At 39.5% G+C, this 15,970-nt stretch overlaps 1 protein-coding gene across 7 annotated transcripts in view; it reads left to right on the top strand.

The window, feature by feature from the left end:
• Nucleotides 1-15,970, top strand: part of Ralgps2 (Ral GEF with PH domain and SH3 binding motif 2) — a 146,019-nt gene that overhangs the window by 22,129 nt on the left and 107,920 nt on the right. For all 7 annotated transcript variants that reach the window (XM_075988333.1, XM_075988331.1, XM_075988337.1 and 4 more), the window contains exon 2: nt 13,238-13,375. In XM_075988333.1, coding sequence (XP_075844448.1) covers nt 13,319-13,375 — 57 coding nt within the window. In that variant the 5' untranslated portion in view covers nt 13,238-13,318. The remainder of the gene's footprint in view (nt 1-13,237; nt 13,376-15,970) is intronic.

Below are 15,970 nucleotides of genomic sequence, written 5' to 3'. Positions count from 1 at the left end.
ATCCTTGCCCCTACCTTGCTGTTGGCCGTTGAGCTCTTTATTAGACCATCAGTTGTTTTAGACAGGCAAAGAATCACAGCTTCACAGAGTTAAACAAATGCAGCATAAATAAAGTAACACATCTTTACATTATTAAACAAATGTTTCATAGCATGAACAAAGGAACACACCTTAAAATAATAATCTACAGTACCAGAATGTGAACATGCATTGTTTATAGAAAAGGCATCTAAATGAGGGTCCCAAAGAGAAGAGGCTGAAGAACTTGGATGGGAAGAACCTGCATGTTCTGCTGGTTTGGTAGAAGGTGGGAAATTCCTAGTGTGTCAGGAATTTTAAAGACAGGTAATAGTTTCCTAAGATCATTTCCATATGGAAACTTAGTGATTCCCAGTAACTATCCCTTCTAGTCTACGTTTCTCTGCTTGACTGTTGACATGGTCCTATTGCTTGGAGCTCTACTAGAGCTCATCAGAATTTCTCCATATTGGCAGGCCTGTGTGCTAAGTGGCATCTTCTCTTCATAATGCCCTTCCTTTTGTATTTGTTTGTGTGTTTGTATTGTTTCTACTACTTCAACATGGTTTGCTTTCGTCTTGCTTTTCAGCTCTCTTTCTTTGTATTCCTAGATACCGTCTTCTATAGAAACCACCTGATTCTTGAAACAGAATCACAGCATGGTAGTCCCTGGATCAATCGATCTTCCTTCCTTCCTTCCTTCCTTCCTTCCTTCCTTCTCCTTTTTGTTTCTAGCTATATTTTAAGTTTGACCAGAGTAGAAACATCTTTTAGGTTTCCTTCCATCTGTCTTCTCTTTGTCTCTCTCTTCAGGCTGTCCATCTCTAGAGTGTAAACTTGGACAAGTTGGTTTTTTTTTTTTAATGGTGTTGGATAGCAGTTGATGTGCTCTTCCCTGGAGAAGACAGCTTCTCCCACTCTCAGTATTCCTTATTGCCTATAATAGTTCTTACTGTAGGGCTGAGGCCTCATGGTGTTCTCCACTCCTTTCACTCTTGCGTGTCTATTGTGTCCTTGGTTCATGTTGGTAAGACTTTGAGGATAGCTTCTGATATTTCCTAGGAGACGACCTCACAGCAAACTCTCTGATTTGCTGGCTCTTACAGTCTTTCTGTCCCCTCTTCCACAAGTTAGGTGGAAGTTAGGTGTGTAGTAGGAGGCCATTTGTTTGCTCTCAGTGCTGTCCAGACCTTGAAATAATCGCACAGAAATTATATTATTGGCAATACTGTTTGGCTTACTTAATAGCTTAAGCGTATTTTTGACTTACTCTTATGATGTAGGATTTCCCCCTGTATGCTGTGATTACCATTGATGAATAAAGCAACTGCTTTGGGCTTAAGGGGAACAGAGCTAGGCAGGGAAAACTAAACTCAATGCTGGGAAGAAGGAAGCGGAGTCAGGGAGAAGCCATGGAGCCACCATTGGAGGCAGATGTGCTGAAACTTTGCTGGTAGGCCTCAACCTCGTAGTGATGCACATATTAATGGAGATGGGTTGAATTAAGATGTAAGGCTTAGCCAATAAACTAGAGCTAAGGACCAAGCAGTGATTTAAATAATACAGCTTTTGTGTTATTATTCCGCGGGTAAGCTGCCAGGAACTAACTAGTAGCCTCCTTACAACTCTCTTATATCTTAAATTAACCCATTTCTATTAATCTGTGTATCGCCATGTGGCTGTGGCTTACTGGGTAAAGTTCTATCCAGCACCTGTTTCTGGTGAGGCTACATGGCTTCTCTCTAACTCCGCCTTCTTTTCCCAGCATTCAGTTTAGTTTTTCCCACCTAACTCTATTCTGCCCTGCTATAGACCCAAAGCAGTTTCTTTATTAATCAGTGGTAATTCCAGCATACAGAGGGGAATCCCACATCACCTCCCCTTTTCTGTCTAAATGGAAAGGAAGGTTTTAATTTTAACATAGTAAAATTACATATAACAAAACAGGTATCATTAAAGAATTACGGTTACAATATTTATATCTACTTCATCTTTATCAAAATTAAAGAAAACTATAACTATCTGTTCTTCAACTTTATCAAAGACTCCCGAAGGATAATATATATTACCTAAGTTTACAGAAAGTGCATTGTAAGCAACTTCCAAAACTCTAGAATTACAGAGACATCTTGCTGCCTGGACATCACCCAAAGTTCATCTGCAACAGTTCGGGCATTCATCTTCAGCCTACAGGCCCATAGTATCCAGCAGACTTTTCTGTGAAGAAGGATATTTCAATGACAGTTCTGCCTATATTGGCAATTTGTCAGTCACTTTCTTCTGTGTCCTGCAGAATGTCTTGTAGACTCTTTCATGAAGCGGGAACCCTGAAGGACTGTCTCACCTTCTTTAGGCAACTTCAGCAGTCATTTTTCTGTGGGTCCTGCATGTCGGGTTTTTGTAGCATAACATCAAGCAGTCCAGGAAAGAGCGATTTCTTGTCCAAATGGCTAGCAAATTCCATAAGGAGCCTCTTTGATGCCCATCATCCTGTTGAAGTAATTGGTGCTGCCAGAAGCAAATGTGTCTTATTGTCATGAAAAGTCCTAAGTTATTAAAACATTTTAAATGCTGTATTTTGAAAGTCTCTGAAAGATTTGAAGAATAACTGAAATATATCTCTATACATCTAGACAACCTAACTAACATGACTACTATAGATGATTATCTCTTAACCTATATTTCTTAATTATGTATACATTTTTAAATGAATTAAAACACAATACCTTAATCAAGAACAGAAATATATAATAAAATTGACATATAATAAAATTGACCTTAAATTTGTATCAATAAGCCAAAATCCACACCAGTGCAAATCTCTATAGCATATCCCCTTTAAATATAAACAGACATTTATAAACAATATTTGGGAATTTGGACATAGTTTTCTCCAAACTGCTTCCTGTTTTTTGTTGGGTGAAGTAATTTTTGGGGATGTTCATGGCAACTTTTCATGTGTTTGGGGGTCTTGGTCCATCAAACCACGTTAGTCTGGAATTAATCCACAGGTTCTCATCTTTGAAAACAAAAGATACCTCTAAAATATATATGTTGGTTTAACTTAGCAGCCCATACAATGAAATGTCTCTCTGTACTTAGTTCCTTCACAGTCAAAAAAATTCAAAGAAAACACAAACAATAATATACATATTACTCTATTACTTTTTCTACAAGTTTAATATTTATTATCTTTACTCCTTTAATCTATGATTGTCTCTACTCTTTTATATTACATTTACTGTCTCTTTACTCTTTTTCTTTTCTGCCCAAACCTACATATATTTTTTAAACACACTGTATCTTGTTTAAGGATCTTTTATGTCTGAATCTGTCCAATTGTGTATCTGAAATCCTTTACTCTCTAGGAACACTTTTTAAGATGTTAAGCAGCCTAGAACTAAGGCTGCTTTGCCTTTTGGCTCTGCCCAGTTCAACGTGGTAGAGGCATATTTACAGCCTCTACAAGCAGTGCACACCACCCCAGTTCCAGGTATACAGGGGGTCTATATTGTGCCATTAAGCAGTTTGTAACACGCTGCTCACAAATCCCATTTAAATGCTCGGCCTCCTAAAAAAGCCAGAGTTCATGCTGACAGCATGGCCCAGGAAGCCACCATTTCGAAACTGTGTGTGTGTTTTCTGATACCACTAAATCAGGAAGACCTCTCTTAAAGGAATCATGCTTCTGCTTGCTTCTAGCAAACAGAGCCCACCCAAGAAAATACTGCTACCAAAAAGCCATGCTTAACTCTGTTCTATAATTCCTTTTTAAGCTTTCTCAGCTCAGAGGTTAAGAGTACTGGCTGCTCTTCCAGAGGTCCTGAATTTAATTCCCAGCAACCACATGGTGACTCACAACCATCTGTACTGAGATCTGGCGCCCTCCTCTGGTGTGCGGGCATACATCAAGGCAGAATGTTGTATACATGATAAATAAGTAAGTCTTTTAAAAAAATAAACTTTCTCAGGTTTTATGTGGATATAGTTAGCCATGTTGACATGCCAGTCTCTAGTAGGAGGCCGCTTGTTTGTTCCCAGTGCTACGCAGACCACGAAATAATCACACAGAAACTATATTGTTTGCAATACTGTTTGGCTTACTTAATAGCTTAAGTATATTTCTGGGTTACTCTTATATCTTAAATTAGCCCATTTCTATTAATCTGTGTTGCCTTGTGGCTATGACCTACCAGGTAAAGTTCCGTCTGGCATCTGTCTCTGGCAGAGCTACATGGCTGCTCTCTAACTCCACCTTCTTTTTCCCTGCATTCAGTTTAATTCTCCCCACCTACCTCTGTTCTGCCCTGCTATAGGTCCAAAGCAGTTTCTTTATTAATCAGTGGTAATCCCAGCATACAGAGGGGAAACCCACATCACTTAGGTGCTGTAGTTGTGTTGTGTATGTGTCCACTGGGACTGGGCTCCATCGCTCTGCATTTTGATTGGTTGGTGTTTTCTGAAATGGTCACCATTTGTTGCAAAAGAAAGTTTCCTTGTTGCAGGATGAAGACTAAACCTCTCTGTAGGTATAAGGACAAATTGGTTAGCCAAAACCAGATGGTTGGCTCTGGAAACATACATACAAGCTACATTATACAGATTGAACAGGTTGTATTTGTGTATTTAGGAATATGTATGTATAGACATATACATTGTATGCAGCAACAATAATGGAAAAAGAGGCCATCAATCTGAAAGAGAGCAAGAAGAGGTATGTGAGAGGGAAGGGGCATGTGTAATTATAATCTCACAATAAAATAAATAATTAAAAATAGACTACCTCTTAGATTGATCGTATTAAGGACAAGATACTTAGTGCATGACCTCCTGGTAGAAAGCACCCATAAATGTTAGCCTCATTCTTGTGCATTATACTGTTGTATCCAATGTGTGTGACATGCGATCTGACTTTGTATGAAAAGTTGTTTATTCCTTTATAAAAGCAGAATGTTGTTTATGAAAAGGCTAACGCTAGGAGTATTTGTGAATTGCTAACACACTTTGCAAAGCTCCAAAAATAGTAGTCATCTTAATAATCATGATTAAGGTAGTTATTTCTACTCCTAAATTTTCGCTCCGTTTGTATAAACTTAAACAGGAATGAGGACAGATTTTTCTACTTTGGAAATTAATAGTTTTTATGTTTTCTTACTGTATGTACTACTTTGTGGTACATGAATTCTTTGAAGATGTTATTGCTCTTTTTTTTTTTTTCCAGAGCTGATGATAGAACCCAGGGTCTTGTGCTTGCTCGGCAAGCACTCTACCACTGAGTTAAATCCCCAGCCCTTGTTCTGCCTCTTTTAAGAAGTTTGTGTTTTTTAATTGTGTTTTTGTGTTTTTGTTTGTTGTATACACGTGTGTGGTAGGTGTGGTGTCTATGTGAGTGCATGTGACTGTGGCAGCTGGAAGAGGAGGTGTGGGATCTTTTATAGTTAGAAGTGGTTGTGAGCTGTTCATGGGTGCTGGGAACCAGTTTCTCCTGCAAGAGCTATGTGCGCCCTTAACTGCTGACCAGCTCTTTAGCCACTCTCCCTACTTTTGAGAAGCTAACTGTAGAGCTCTGAATTGATGACTGTTTTCTCTTAGCATGTTGAGGACCTCACTTTCTTGTTGGTGCTGTTGAGAAGTCTTTAGGGTTGTGTTTTTGTTGTTGTTCCTATATAAGCAATTTGCCTCTACTTCACTCGTTTTTAAAAGAATTATTTGTCAGTTTAAAGTGATATGTGAGAAATGTGTTTTGTTTTGTTTCTTTATCTTGCTCGAGGGTGGTGATTTCTGAATAGGAAGAGGAACATCTCCTTTATTCTGGAAACTCTCCAGTCCCTATTTTTAAAGATCGCCTTTCTTTCTTCATCTCTCCTTTGACCTGCTCTTAGGACTTCAGGGTGTACTGTTGTCCACTTCTTACATGGTGTTCAGTTCCTCTCTGTGTGATGCTTTACTGTTTAGTTACGCTGTGCATTCTCTCTTCAGCAGAGTTGATGTGATGCTTCTGTAAAGAATGTACTTTTGTTTAAAAGTCTTGTTGCTTTCAATGATTTTCTTTGCTTGGGGGTGGGAGCTGTTGGTTTCAGTCCTTTCTGTTCTGGAGGCTCTATCTGGTAGTTTTTCATGAGAAGTCATCCTAGTCATTGTTGCTTCTTTAACTTGCAGTACGTATCTTTGTCAGTGAGGCTTTGTCTGATTTTTTTTACCTGTTCTTATTCAGATTTTGTTAACACTGTCTGTCTTGTGTTGAAGGATTGTGACTGGTGTGAATTTTATTATATTTATTTTTAAGACAGAGTCTCACTATGTAGTCTTGACTGTCCTGGAGCACAAAGTCATGGAGATATGCCTGGCCATGTAAACATATTTTAATGTGGACTTCTTATGTTGAGGGTCTAGGGCCATAGTGGTAATATAAATTCTGATTCTGTGTCTGTGTGGTATTGTACCTGGAACAAAGGTTGCAGGGGTAGATACTGTCTTCTAACCTCAACATTAAGCCCAGGCCAACACAGATAAGGCTAAGACATATTTTCCCCCAGAACATCTTCCCATGTTGGACCACGCTTTGACCTCTCTGGCTCTGCTTCAAATGGAGATGGGTGGGGATGGGGTTGGAAAAAGAGAATGATTGCTGAGTTCTGTTCTTACCTCTTAGTGGCCCTGTCTTTTCTCTTCTACCGGGATTAGAATTCAAACTCTTGTTCTAAGTGTCTCATGAAGTGCAGCGCGTTCTTAGATTATCTTGTCAACTCTGTTGCTGGAATGGTCGTCAAACTGTGTTAATTAAATGACCACATCTTACTGTCATCTTGTAGCCTTACGTGTAATATTTGATCACCATTTTCCAGTACTTTTACTGCTCATCTGGTTTGTAATAATCTCACCCTATGAATGATTGCTTTGTTTAGTCATTCACTCTTTCTTTCCATTTTTATTTATTAAGTAGATAAGTGAGGTGAAATATACTATATGTACATGAATGCAATGATGAAGGATAGTGAATATTTTTTAAAAAGATTTATTTATTATATTCAGTGTTCTAGCTGTGTATGACTGCATGCCAGAAGAGGGCACCAGATTCATTGTAGATGGTTATGAGTTGCTGGGAATTGAACTCAGGACCTCTGGAAGAGCAGCCATTGCTCTTAACCATCTCTCCAGTCTGGATAATGGATTTTTTTATTTTCTTTTTAAAAATGTAGGTCTTTAACATCAAGAAACTTACATTTGTCATTCAGGAATAATAATATAAACAGTGTGAAAATGCCACTTTGTGGGAGATATTGGGCAGGAAACTATCTATAACACAGATCTTCATCAGAACCCATTCTTTTTTTTTTTTTTTAAAGAAAGGCAGACTGCCACATGCATTGCCTCATTTGGGTGTGTGTCTGGAGTCTTGGTTCTCATACAGACCTGAGAGCTTGTTTGGAGGCTCTAACAGGGGAGCACAGGTACTCGTATACCTGTTCGGGGAAGGGCGTCCTCTTCAGCTGAGTGTGCATCTTCAGGACGGACACACATGGAGCAACGAGGGAGGAAGGGGGCACCCGCCTAGCCAGCTAGATCGATCAGTAAGGTGACAAATGTCTCATCCAGATTGCCCTCACATCCCCAAACCCATTCTTTTGAAATTCCTAATATTAAAGCTTTTTGTGAACTGTAAATAGCAGAGATAATCACTTAGTACTGTACCAGAAATAGTTTTAAGAGGCAACTGCATTGTTTTTACTAAACTTTGTCATAAACAGTTCACTATTATTTGGATTCAGTATTTTTAATGACTAATTATAAAAACAACGTATTAGAATCTGGAACTAACCTCATTTTCTTAGGTTAGCAGAAAGTAAAGTCACATGGTAGGGTAGGCTTGTTGGTGCATGTGCACTTGCTGCTCATACCTTTGAATGTCCATGAGTAACAGAAAGTGTGGCTTTGAATGTTACTTAAATTAAATGTTAAAGGAGAAAGAACTAGCTGTCTGTCATAACTTAAATATCAAATATCTAAGAATCTTGTCTTTAGAATTTGATTTCTCCTGCTGAGCCTGTCACTGCTGCTGTCACATTCCCGCATGTGCCACAGAGGGGAAAGGTTGGAGGACAATTCTGAGGCGTTTGTTTCTCTCCTTCTACCTTTACATGGGATTCTGGGATTGAACTTACTTACTAAGCTTGTGTGGCAATTGCCTTTCCATCTAACCAGCTTCATTTTTTTAATTTTTTACTTTTAATGATCCATTTGAATATTTAAAATGTAGAGTTTCTTTTTTCTGAAGTGAATGCAATATTTTTTAAATTACAGGATATTATTTTACATAAATTCCATTAAAAACTAGAACCAGTTTGCTCAGCTCCAGTTGTGCTAAAGGCATTTGAGTCAAATTGGGAATCACAGGACTTGCAGACTTCCATGACAGTAATGCAGATGCTGCTGCCATAAAACAGTCATGGTTATGTGGAAATCGTGCTATAAAAAGGGATTCACAGATGCACAACATTTTAGCCAGTCAGTGAATAGCATGTCTATATTATTAAAACGTAAGTAAGGGAATATGCTGACAGTTAATATAAACTAATAAATACTAACAGTATGCCTGGGGCAGTGGTGGCGCATGCCTTTAATCCCAGCACCCAGGAAGCAGAGGTGGATCTCTATGAGTTCCAGGCCTGTCTGGTCTATGGAGATGAGTGCCAGGACAGCCAGGGTTACACAGAGAAACCTGTCTGAAACAAAAGAAAATTTAAAAACCAATAGTATAAACTAAAAGTCTTCTGTATGAACTTCACACTAGAATAAACTGTATAAACTCTGCAGCTAGAATAGAGATGGAAACACTAGAAGCCTTGTTAGATTGGAGTCTGGAGGCTTGTCTACTTGATTTGAAGTTGGTGATTGAAGAAGTAACTCCTCAGTGGGTATCTGGCAAACCCAGCAATGACATCTGACCACAGCAGTAAATCTCTGCTAGTCATATCCCTAATGAGAGTATTACAGTATAGCATTCAACCCAGGGAAGGAAGGGTGAATGTGTAGTTTCAGGTGCTAAAGGAAATAACCTTAGTTATATGCAAAGACAGTACAGTTACTTGTACCTTTTAGAGTTATCAGTGATGTTTTGTTGTCCAAATAGTTCCAGAGAAACTGCAACAATTAATTTCATATCACTCCTAGTTTCCTTGTTACAGGAAATGGAGTAACAGAGAGAGGTGAGTGAGTGGCCGTGCTGCCCGGTGGTCCTGGGAACTGAGTCCAGGCCCCCTCCAATTCCCTAAGCTTTTCTTGCCATCCAGCGGGGTGTGTTCCTGGCTGCTGGCTTTCTTTACCCCATTCCACCCTGCCCCCGAAGCCCCCGCCTTTTTGTCTGCGGGGTCCTTGGATCTCCTAGCACAGCCTGCTTCAGGGTGCAGGGGATCTGAGAGCCTGCTCCAGTGCTGAGGAGATCTAAGAGAGGGCAGACCACGAAAAACTCCCAAATACACAGTCAGCCACAGCAAAGATTGGACCAAGACACCAAGACTCTGCTGGCCTAATTTGAAGGAAGAGATGGGCAGGTGCCAATGCAAGAATTCCTCCAACATCCTGAAAAGCAACATAACACCAGAATCCAGCAAACACACAACAAGAAGACTTGAACATCCTAACCCAGAAGAAGTAGAAGATTTTGACTTTAAATGTAACCTTATGAAAATGATGGAGACCCTTAAACAGGAAGTGAAAAACTCCCTTAAAGAAATGGAAGAGAGAACAAACAAAAAGTTAGAAGAAATTAATAAATCCCTCAAAGATACCCAAGAAAACCAAGAAAAAGCAGTCAAACAGGTAAAGGAAACAGTTCAAGACTTAAAGACCCAAATGGAGGTAATGAAGAAAACACAAACCCAGGGATGGCTGGATATGGAAAATCTGGATTAACGAACAGGAACTACAGAGACAAGTATAACCAACAGAATACAAGAGATAGAAGAAAGAATCTCAAGTGCTGAGGATACAATAGAAGAAATAGACTCATTGATCAAAGAAAACAGCAAATCCAACAAATTCTTAACACAAAACATCCAGGAAATCTGGGACACCATAAAAAGACCAAACCTAAGAATAATAGGGTAGAAGAAGGAGAAGAATTCCAGCTCAAAGGCCCAGAAAATATATTCCACAAAATTATAGAAGGAAATTGAGTAACAAAAATAGTGTATGTTTTGTAAGACGGCTAATATGTCTGTACTGTTCATAGCATAGAGCATCTTAGGAAAGAATGTGCAGCTGTGCCCACCCTGAGACCAGTTAATAGTCCCCATCACTTTTAATCCTTTGTTTATTAAAGGAAAAAGACAAAAAACTTGAAGTATTGGAAGTACCCTTGAAAAGATGGGCAGTTGGGAGGCTAAATGGTTGATTTCTGCAGTTTGATGATCTAGTTTGTGAACTAAAGCAAGGATCTAAATCTTCACATTTCAAGGTTTTCTGCTTGGGAGCTCATTGCTGGTTGGAAAGAACCCAGAAGACAGCCACAGTAAATGTCTTCAGAACTAGAAGGGAGTAAGTTGAAATTAGTGAACTTAACTAAGAAAATAGTTATTGTGATATTTGTAGTCATGAGTGTGCCACTTTATATCTCTAGTAAAATGAAACAAGCTAATATATATTTGTCTCATTTAACTTGAGATGTATACCAAAAGAATAAATCATGTTTCTTTTAGTTTCCCACATAATAGATTTTAATGTAACTTGGTTTTATGAAATATTTTAATAATAAAATTTGGCAAAGTCAAGCATGGGACATGAGGCAGGAGGATTACCTACCATAGGTTTGAGGCCACCTAGGTTCTATATAGTAAATTGTAGACCAGTCTGGATTATGAAAACAATCTGTTTCAGAACACACACACACACACACAGAGATTGAAAGCAAGCAAAGAAAACCTGATTCAAATGTATTAACATTTATTCTTAGTTTGTATTACCTTTATTTAGTAAATAGTAGTACAATTTATGTAACTAACCTGTAAAATAGCTTAAAGATTCAATTAAGTCAATTTTTTTCTTAACACTAGGGGGACCTCTAGACTTAAACATTCTTGTCTCCTCTACACACAGGAGAGGAAATCATCTGAAAACATTGTTACAAAATGAGCACTGCTGCCAGAGAAAATCAGAGTCCAGCTCGGGCTTTGTAGTAAAGTTTTAGACCAGTCTGGTTTGCAGAGTATGATTCTGATTCAAAACACTCACACACTCTCTCCCTTTCTCCTTCCCTTCCTCTCTCTCACTCTCCCCCTCCCTTCCCCACTCTCTCTGAGAGTAAAATTGAAAGTAGGCCAAGAAAACCTTAATGTCTTAATGTATAATGAATTGTAAAAATATTTATTTGTTAGGATTGAATCTCACTGTGTAGCCCAGGCTGACCGAGAACTTGTATAGCTGAGGCTGATCTTGGGCTGTGATCTCTTACTTTGGCCGCACAGGGTTGGGGTTTCAGATGTATATCCTCGTGCCCAGCACAAGCTGATTTCTAGTATAGCAGGGCAAATGTCAGCCTCACCTTCACAGGATATAGTAAGGATAATGGAGCCTGTGCAGCGAGATAGTGTGAGGAATTTCTGTGCTCTTGATTTTCATATTGATTTTGTAAATGGTTTCTAAAGCCTATTAATTGAAATATATCTTAAAAATTGTCGTATGGTGTTACGTTCCTAGAAGGTACTAAGGCTAATCTGAAGAAATGAAGGTAATAAGTGCTTGTTGAAAGCTGCTGTCATTAGTTACGATTTTGAAGCATTTGAAACCCCGGGGGCATGTTTGGTCCATCTGAGAAACATATTCTCATTCCTTGCATGGTAGGATTCCTTATGGTGCTCACCAGGTACACTCTGATTGCCAGCAGTATATTGAAAGAGTTTGCCTTTTTCTCTTTGTTTGGAAACTGTTAGATTTAAACTTTATGATCCTCATTGCATTGTTGTAGGAGCATATTTGTCGTCTGTAAATGCATATTAGTTCAGTTCTCTCCACTACAGCTCTGCAAAGTAGACACTTACTGTTTCCTGTTTTATGCGTGAGGAAACTACAGAAAAGCTGATTTGTTGCATTCAGATGTAGACTGTAAGCTCATGGTTTCCTGGGAGGTGGAGGGAAGTCTGTCCCGGAGTTGAACCTAGGTCCTTACCAGGCACATTCTACTGTGAGCTGTATTTCTGCTGCCTGCCCACCTCCCCTCTCCCTCCAGTCGGCTGCCTGCTCTGCCCTTGGACTTGTGGTCATCCTGCTCAGACCTGGCCTAGCCGAGAGTGCAGGCTGTGTCATCAGGTCCAGCAGAGCCTGCACTTGTTACAGAAAGGAAATAGAATTGGTGGATTATCATGGACATTTCAGTTTGTATGGTAAATAATGTTGAATACCTAACGTAGAGTTTCTTTTACGAAGTAAGATATTTAAGTTTAGGAAGAAACTTAAGTCTGTTTACCCTTGTCAATATATGGAAAAGAAGAATTTATGGTATATTGCTTGGGAAAGACACTGAAATCTCAAGTGAACATTCCGATTTTAGTAAAGTGGAAATAAATAGCAATGTTAATGCAAAGATACTTGGCTAGAGTTTTACATGTCTTGAGTCGTGTTCCTCCTTCCTCACTTGCCTGCTGGTGTCCCAGAGGCTGTTCTTTGTGTTCTGTAGGACTAGCGATGGCATTGTTGTCCCACTGCAAGTGCAGAGTTCTCTTTTCACCCATGTTTTCAGTGGGATCGCGGATGGAGGACACTCAACAAACCTTAAAGCCCTATACAAATGAACATACCATGTGTTGTGGTTTTGTGGCACGTCCAATAATATTGTATTTGTGGTATCTTGGTAGAGCAACAATGGCAAGCTTCTTCAGTATTGTTAATCTAGAGGTGACATCTGAACCTTTAAAACATCACGGAGTTGGGGGTGTATTACTTTGCCACATGTTTCAGATACTTGCTTAGTTAACCTAAAAGTCCTGTGCAGTTTGATCTTTCTCCCTCACAGCGTTCTCTTAGTGAGTGAAGTAGCACTTTTATTTCACTGCGTTGGTAGTGACTGTTGACACACTTCCTATTTCTTATCTTTCAAACACAGTGGCTTAGTGAAAAAAAAATTAAGCAGACTGACAGATTGTCCCCAGCGTGGCAGTGGCATGGCTGTTTTCATGAACTTAGAGGAAGACACACATTTTGATTTCTTCTTCTTTGTTTCTAACAGGAATAATGTATTTGTGGCCTTGGACATGAAGTAATTGGACCTGTTGCTGTTGATATAGGATCAGGGACTGATGAGGGAAGCATGGACCTAATGAACGGGCAGGCAAGCAGTATTAATATCGCAGCTACCGTTTCCGAGGTAAGACATGTAGTGGCCTCATTATAAAGTTTCTTATCTGGCTTTCTAAAGTTCTAAGCATTAAGGTTGATTACATTTTAAAATCAATGTGAGCCAAGGCCTAGCCAGCTTCTGCAGCTTGTCTTTCCAATTACTCTTTCTTAGTCATCATATAAAATAATAGATTTTATTGTTGTTATCGTTGGACCTTGCTTGTGTTTGTCCCTTCCCTCCTCTCCTGCTTGCTAGACTCCTTTCCCTTTAAAAATAGTCTGCCTTGATATCACACACACACACACACACACACACACACTTTGGTTCTGTATGTGAGAAAGCTTGTCTTTCTCCCCTCCCATTACTTTCTCTTATTTTTTCCTCCCTTCTCTTTCTAGACATCTTGCTCTCATTTAAGAGTGCCCATTCTATTTTCCTTTTGTATATAGATACATGTATATTTATATTTGGATATAGATTCCTCATAATCAGGGAAAAACATAGCATTTGTTCTTCTGAGGACTATCATTCCCCCCCCCCCGTGTGTGCGTGTGTGCGTGTGTGTGTGTGTGTGTGTGTGTGTGTGTGTGTGTGTGTGGTGTATGCACAGAATGTACAGGTTCATGTGCCTGAGCATGCACATGCAGAGGCTGGAGCACAACCTTGGGTATCTTTTCCTACCACTCTTTGCCTTACTGTCATGAGATTATGCTGGGATTGCAGGTGTTTGGCCCTGCCTGGCTTTTTATATGGTTGCCTGGCTGTCTACTTAGGGCCTCTTGATTGGATAGCAAGCTCTCTTCCCCACTGAGCCATTTCTAAGGGTTTTTTTTGTTTGTTTGTTTGTTGGTTGGTTTGTTTATTTGCTTTGAAACAAGGTCTCATTGTGTAGACTAGACTGGCCTGACCTCATACTCACTTTGTAGATCAGGCTGGCCTCGAACTCAAAGATCTGCCTGTTTCTACCTCCCAAGTGCTGAGTTTAAAGGACATGAGCCTCCATGCCTAATTTCAGAAACAAACAAACGGCTAAGTTTTGTCATTAGCATGTTAATTGCATCATACAAGTACTTTAGGTACTTAAGGTAGTTTAAAATAATAATGATTGCCTAAAACTCTTGGGATTAGTATTGAAACTGTTTTTAGGATAGTCTTCTATTATGTGGACCTGTTGGTGATCAGATGAGTATGGGACAAGCTTGCCTTGCAGATATAGCTTAGAGTTGAAGCGGACGTTAAGCCTGAACTAGGAAGTCAGTTCTTTCATTCATATGTTGCACCTTTATTTTTCCTCACAATTTTTTTGCTTTGTTTACATATCTTGAGTATGTTTCTTAATAATTTTAGCATTTCCTACTTTTTTGTGTTTTCTTACTATGGTAGGAGAGAATACTGTTTAATTCTTTAATCCCCTGGCCCAAGAGAACTATAACAATAGCTTCCTGTTTAAAAATACTTTTTTTTTTTTGCTGTTGTTTTGTTTCCATGAGTTGCTTTGGGCACCACATCCTTTTGTCACAAACAGAGTCAGAGTCTGCCAACAAGCCTATAAACTTATGTGATGTAATCATGGAAGTCATATTCCTTTTCTTGCATACGTTCTTCGTCAGGAGCAAGTCATAGATCTTGCCCACACTGAAAGGGTGAAAATTACTCAAGAATGTTTTTATTTTAAAATGCCAGATCTTATGAAGCCCAGGCTACCTTTAAGCCCAGGATATAGCCGAGACTCTTCTTGCCTCTCTTTCCCATATGCTAGGATTACAGCTATGCACTGCTATGCCTTCCTCACTTCCCTGCTTTTTCTGGTCCATTTAACGGAAATTTAATAGAAATTAATACTTTTTTCTTTTATGGGCTGTTGTTGTTGTTGTTGTGGATGTGTGTGTGTGTTTCACATGAGTGTAGAAGAGGGTGTCAGGTTGTCTGGAGCTGGAGTTACAGGTGGTGCGAGCTGTCCACCATGGGTGCTGGAGCTGCAATCTTGTCAGCTGGAAGAGCAGGAAGCACTTTTGAACAGCTGAACGATCTCTTCTGCCCTTAATTAATATTGTTTAAAATAGAGCTTTTAAACTTTCCATAAATGTCTGGTGCTTCTTTATTGCCTACTGACTAACTTAAGATGCTCCCATAGGCAACCTTTTTTTTTTTATTTTCGAGACAGGGTTTCTCCATAGCTTTTTGGTTCCTGTCCTGGAACTAGCTCTTGTAGACCAGGCTGGCCTCGAACTCACAGAGACCCACCTGCCTCTGCCACCACCGCCCTGCCCCATAGGCAACCTTTAATCCAGGCTTTGGTATATTGTGGACCTGTTTGTTCTTATGTGTAGGCCAGAGGCAATGTTGCCTGCTGTCCTCCGCCATTCTCTGTTTATGTTTTCAGACAGTGTCTGTCCTAGCTTGCTTTCTGTTGGTATACCATAAAACCTCTTAACTAAAACTAAGTTGGTCTAGAAAGGATTTGTTTGGTTTACATGTAGCACTCCCATCATTGGGGGAAGTCAGGACAGTAGCTTGAAGTAGAAACTATGGAAGAATGCTGCTTACTGGCTAGCTCCCTTTGACCTTACTCAGTTTGTTTTCTTAGATGGTCCAGACTCACCTGTCTAGGGATGGTGCCAG

Source organism: Microtus pennsylvanicus, chromosome 10 (assembly GCF_037038515.1).
Source record: "Microtus pennsylvanicus isolate mMicPen1 chromosome 10, mMicPen1.hap1, whole genome shotgun sequence".
Taxonomy (NCBI): Eukaryota; Metazoa; Chordata; class Mammalia; order Rodentia; family Cricetidae; genus Microtus; species Microtus pennsylvanicus.
Note: the sequence above shows the minus strand (reverse complement) of the source record. Positions and strands in the feature narration are given on the sequence as shown.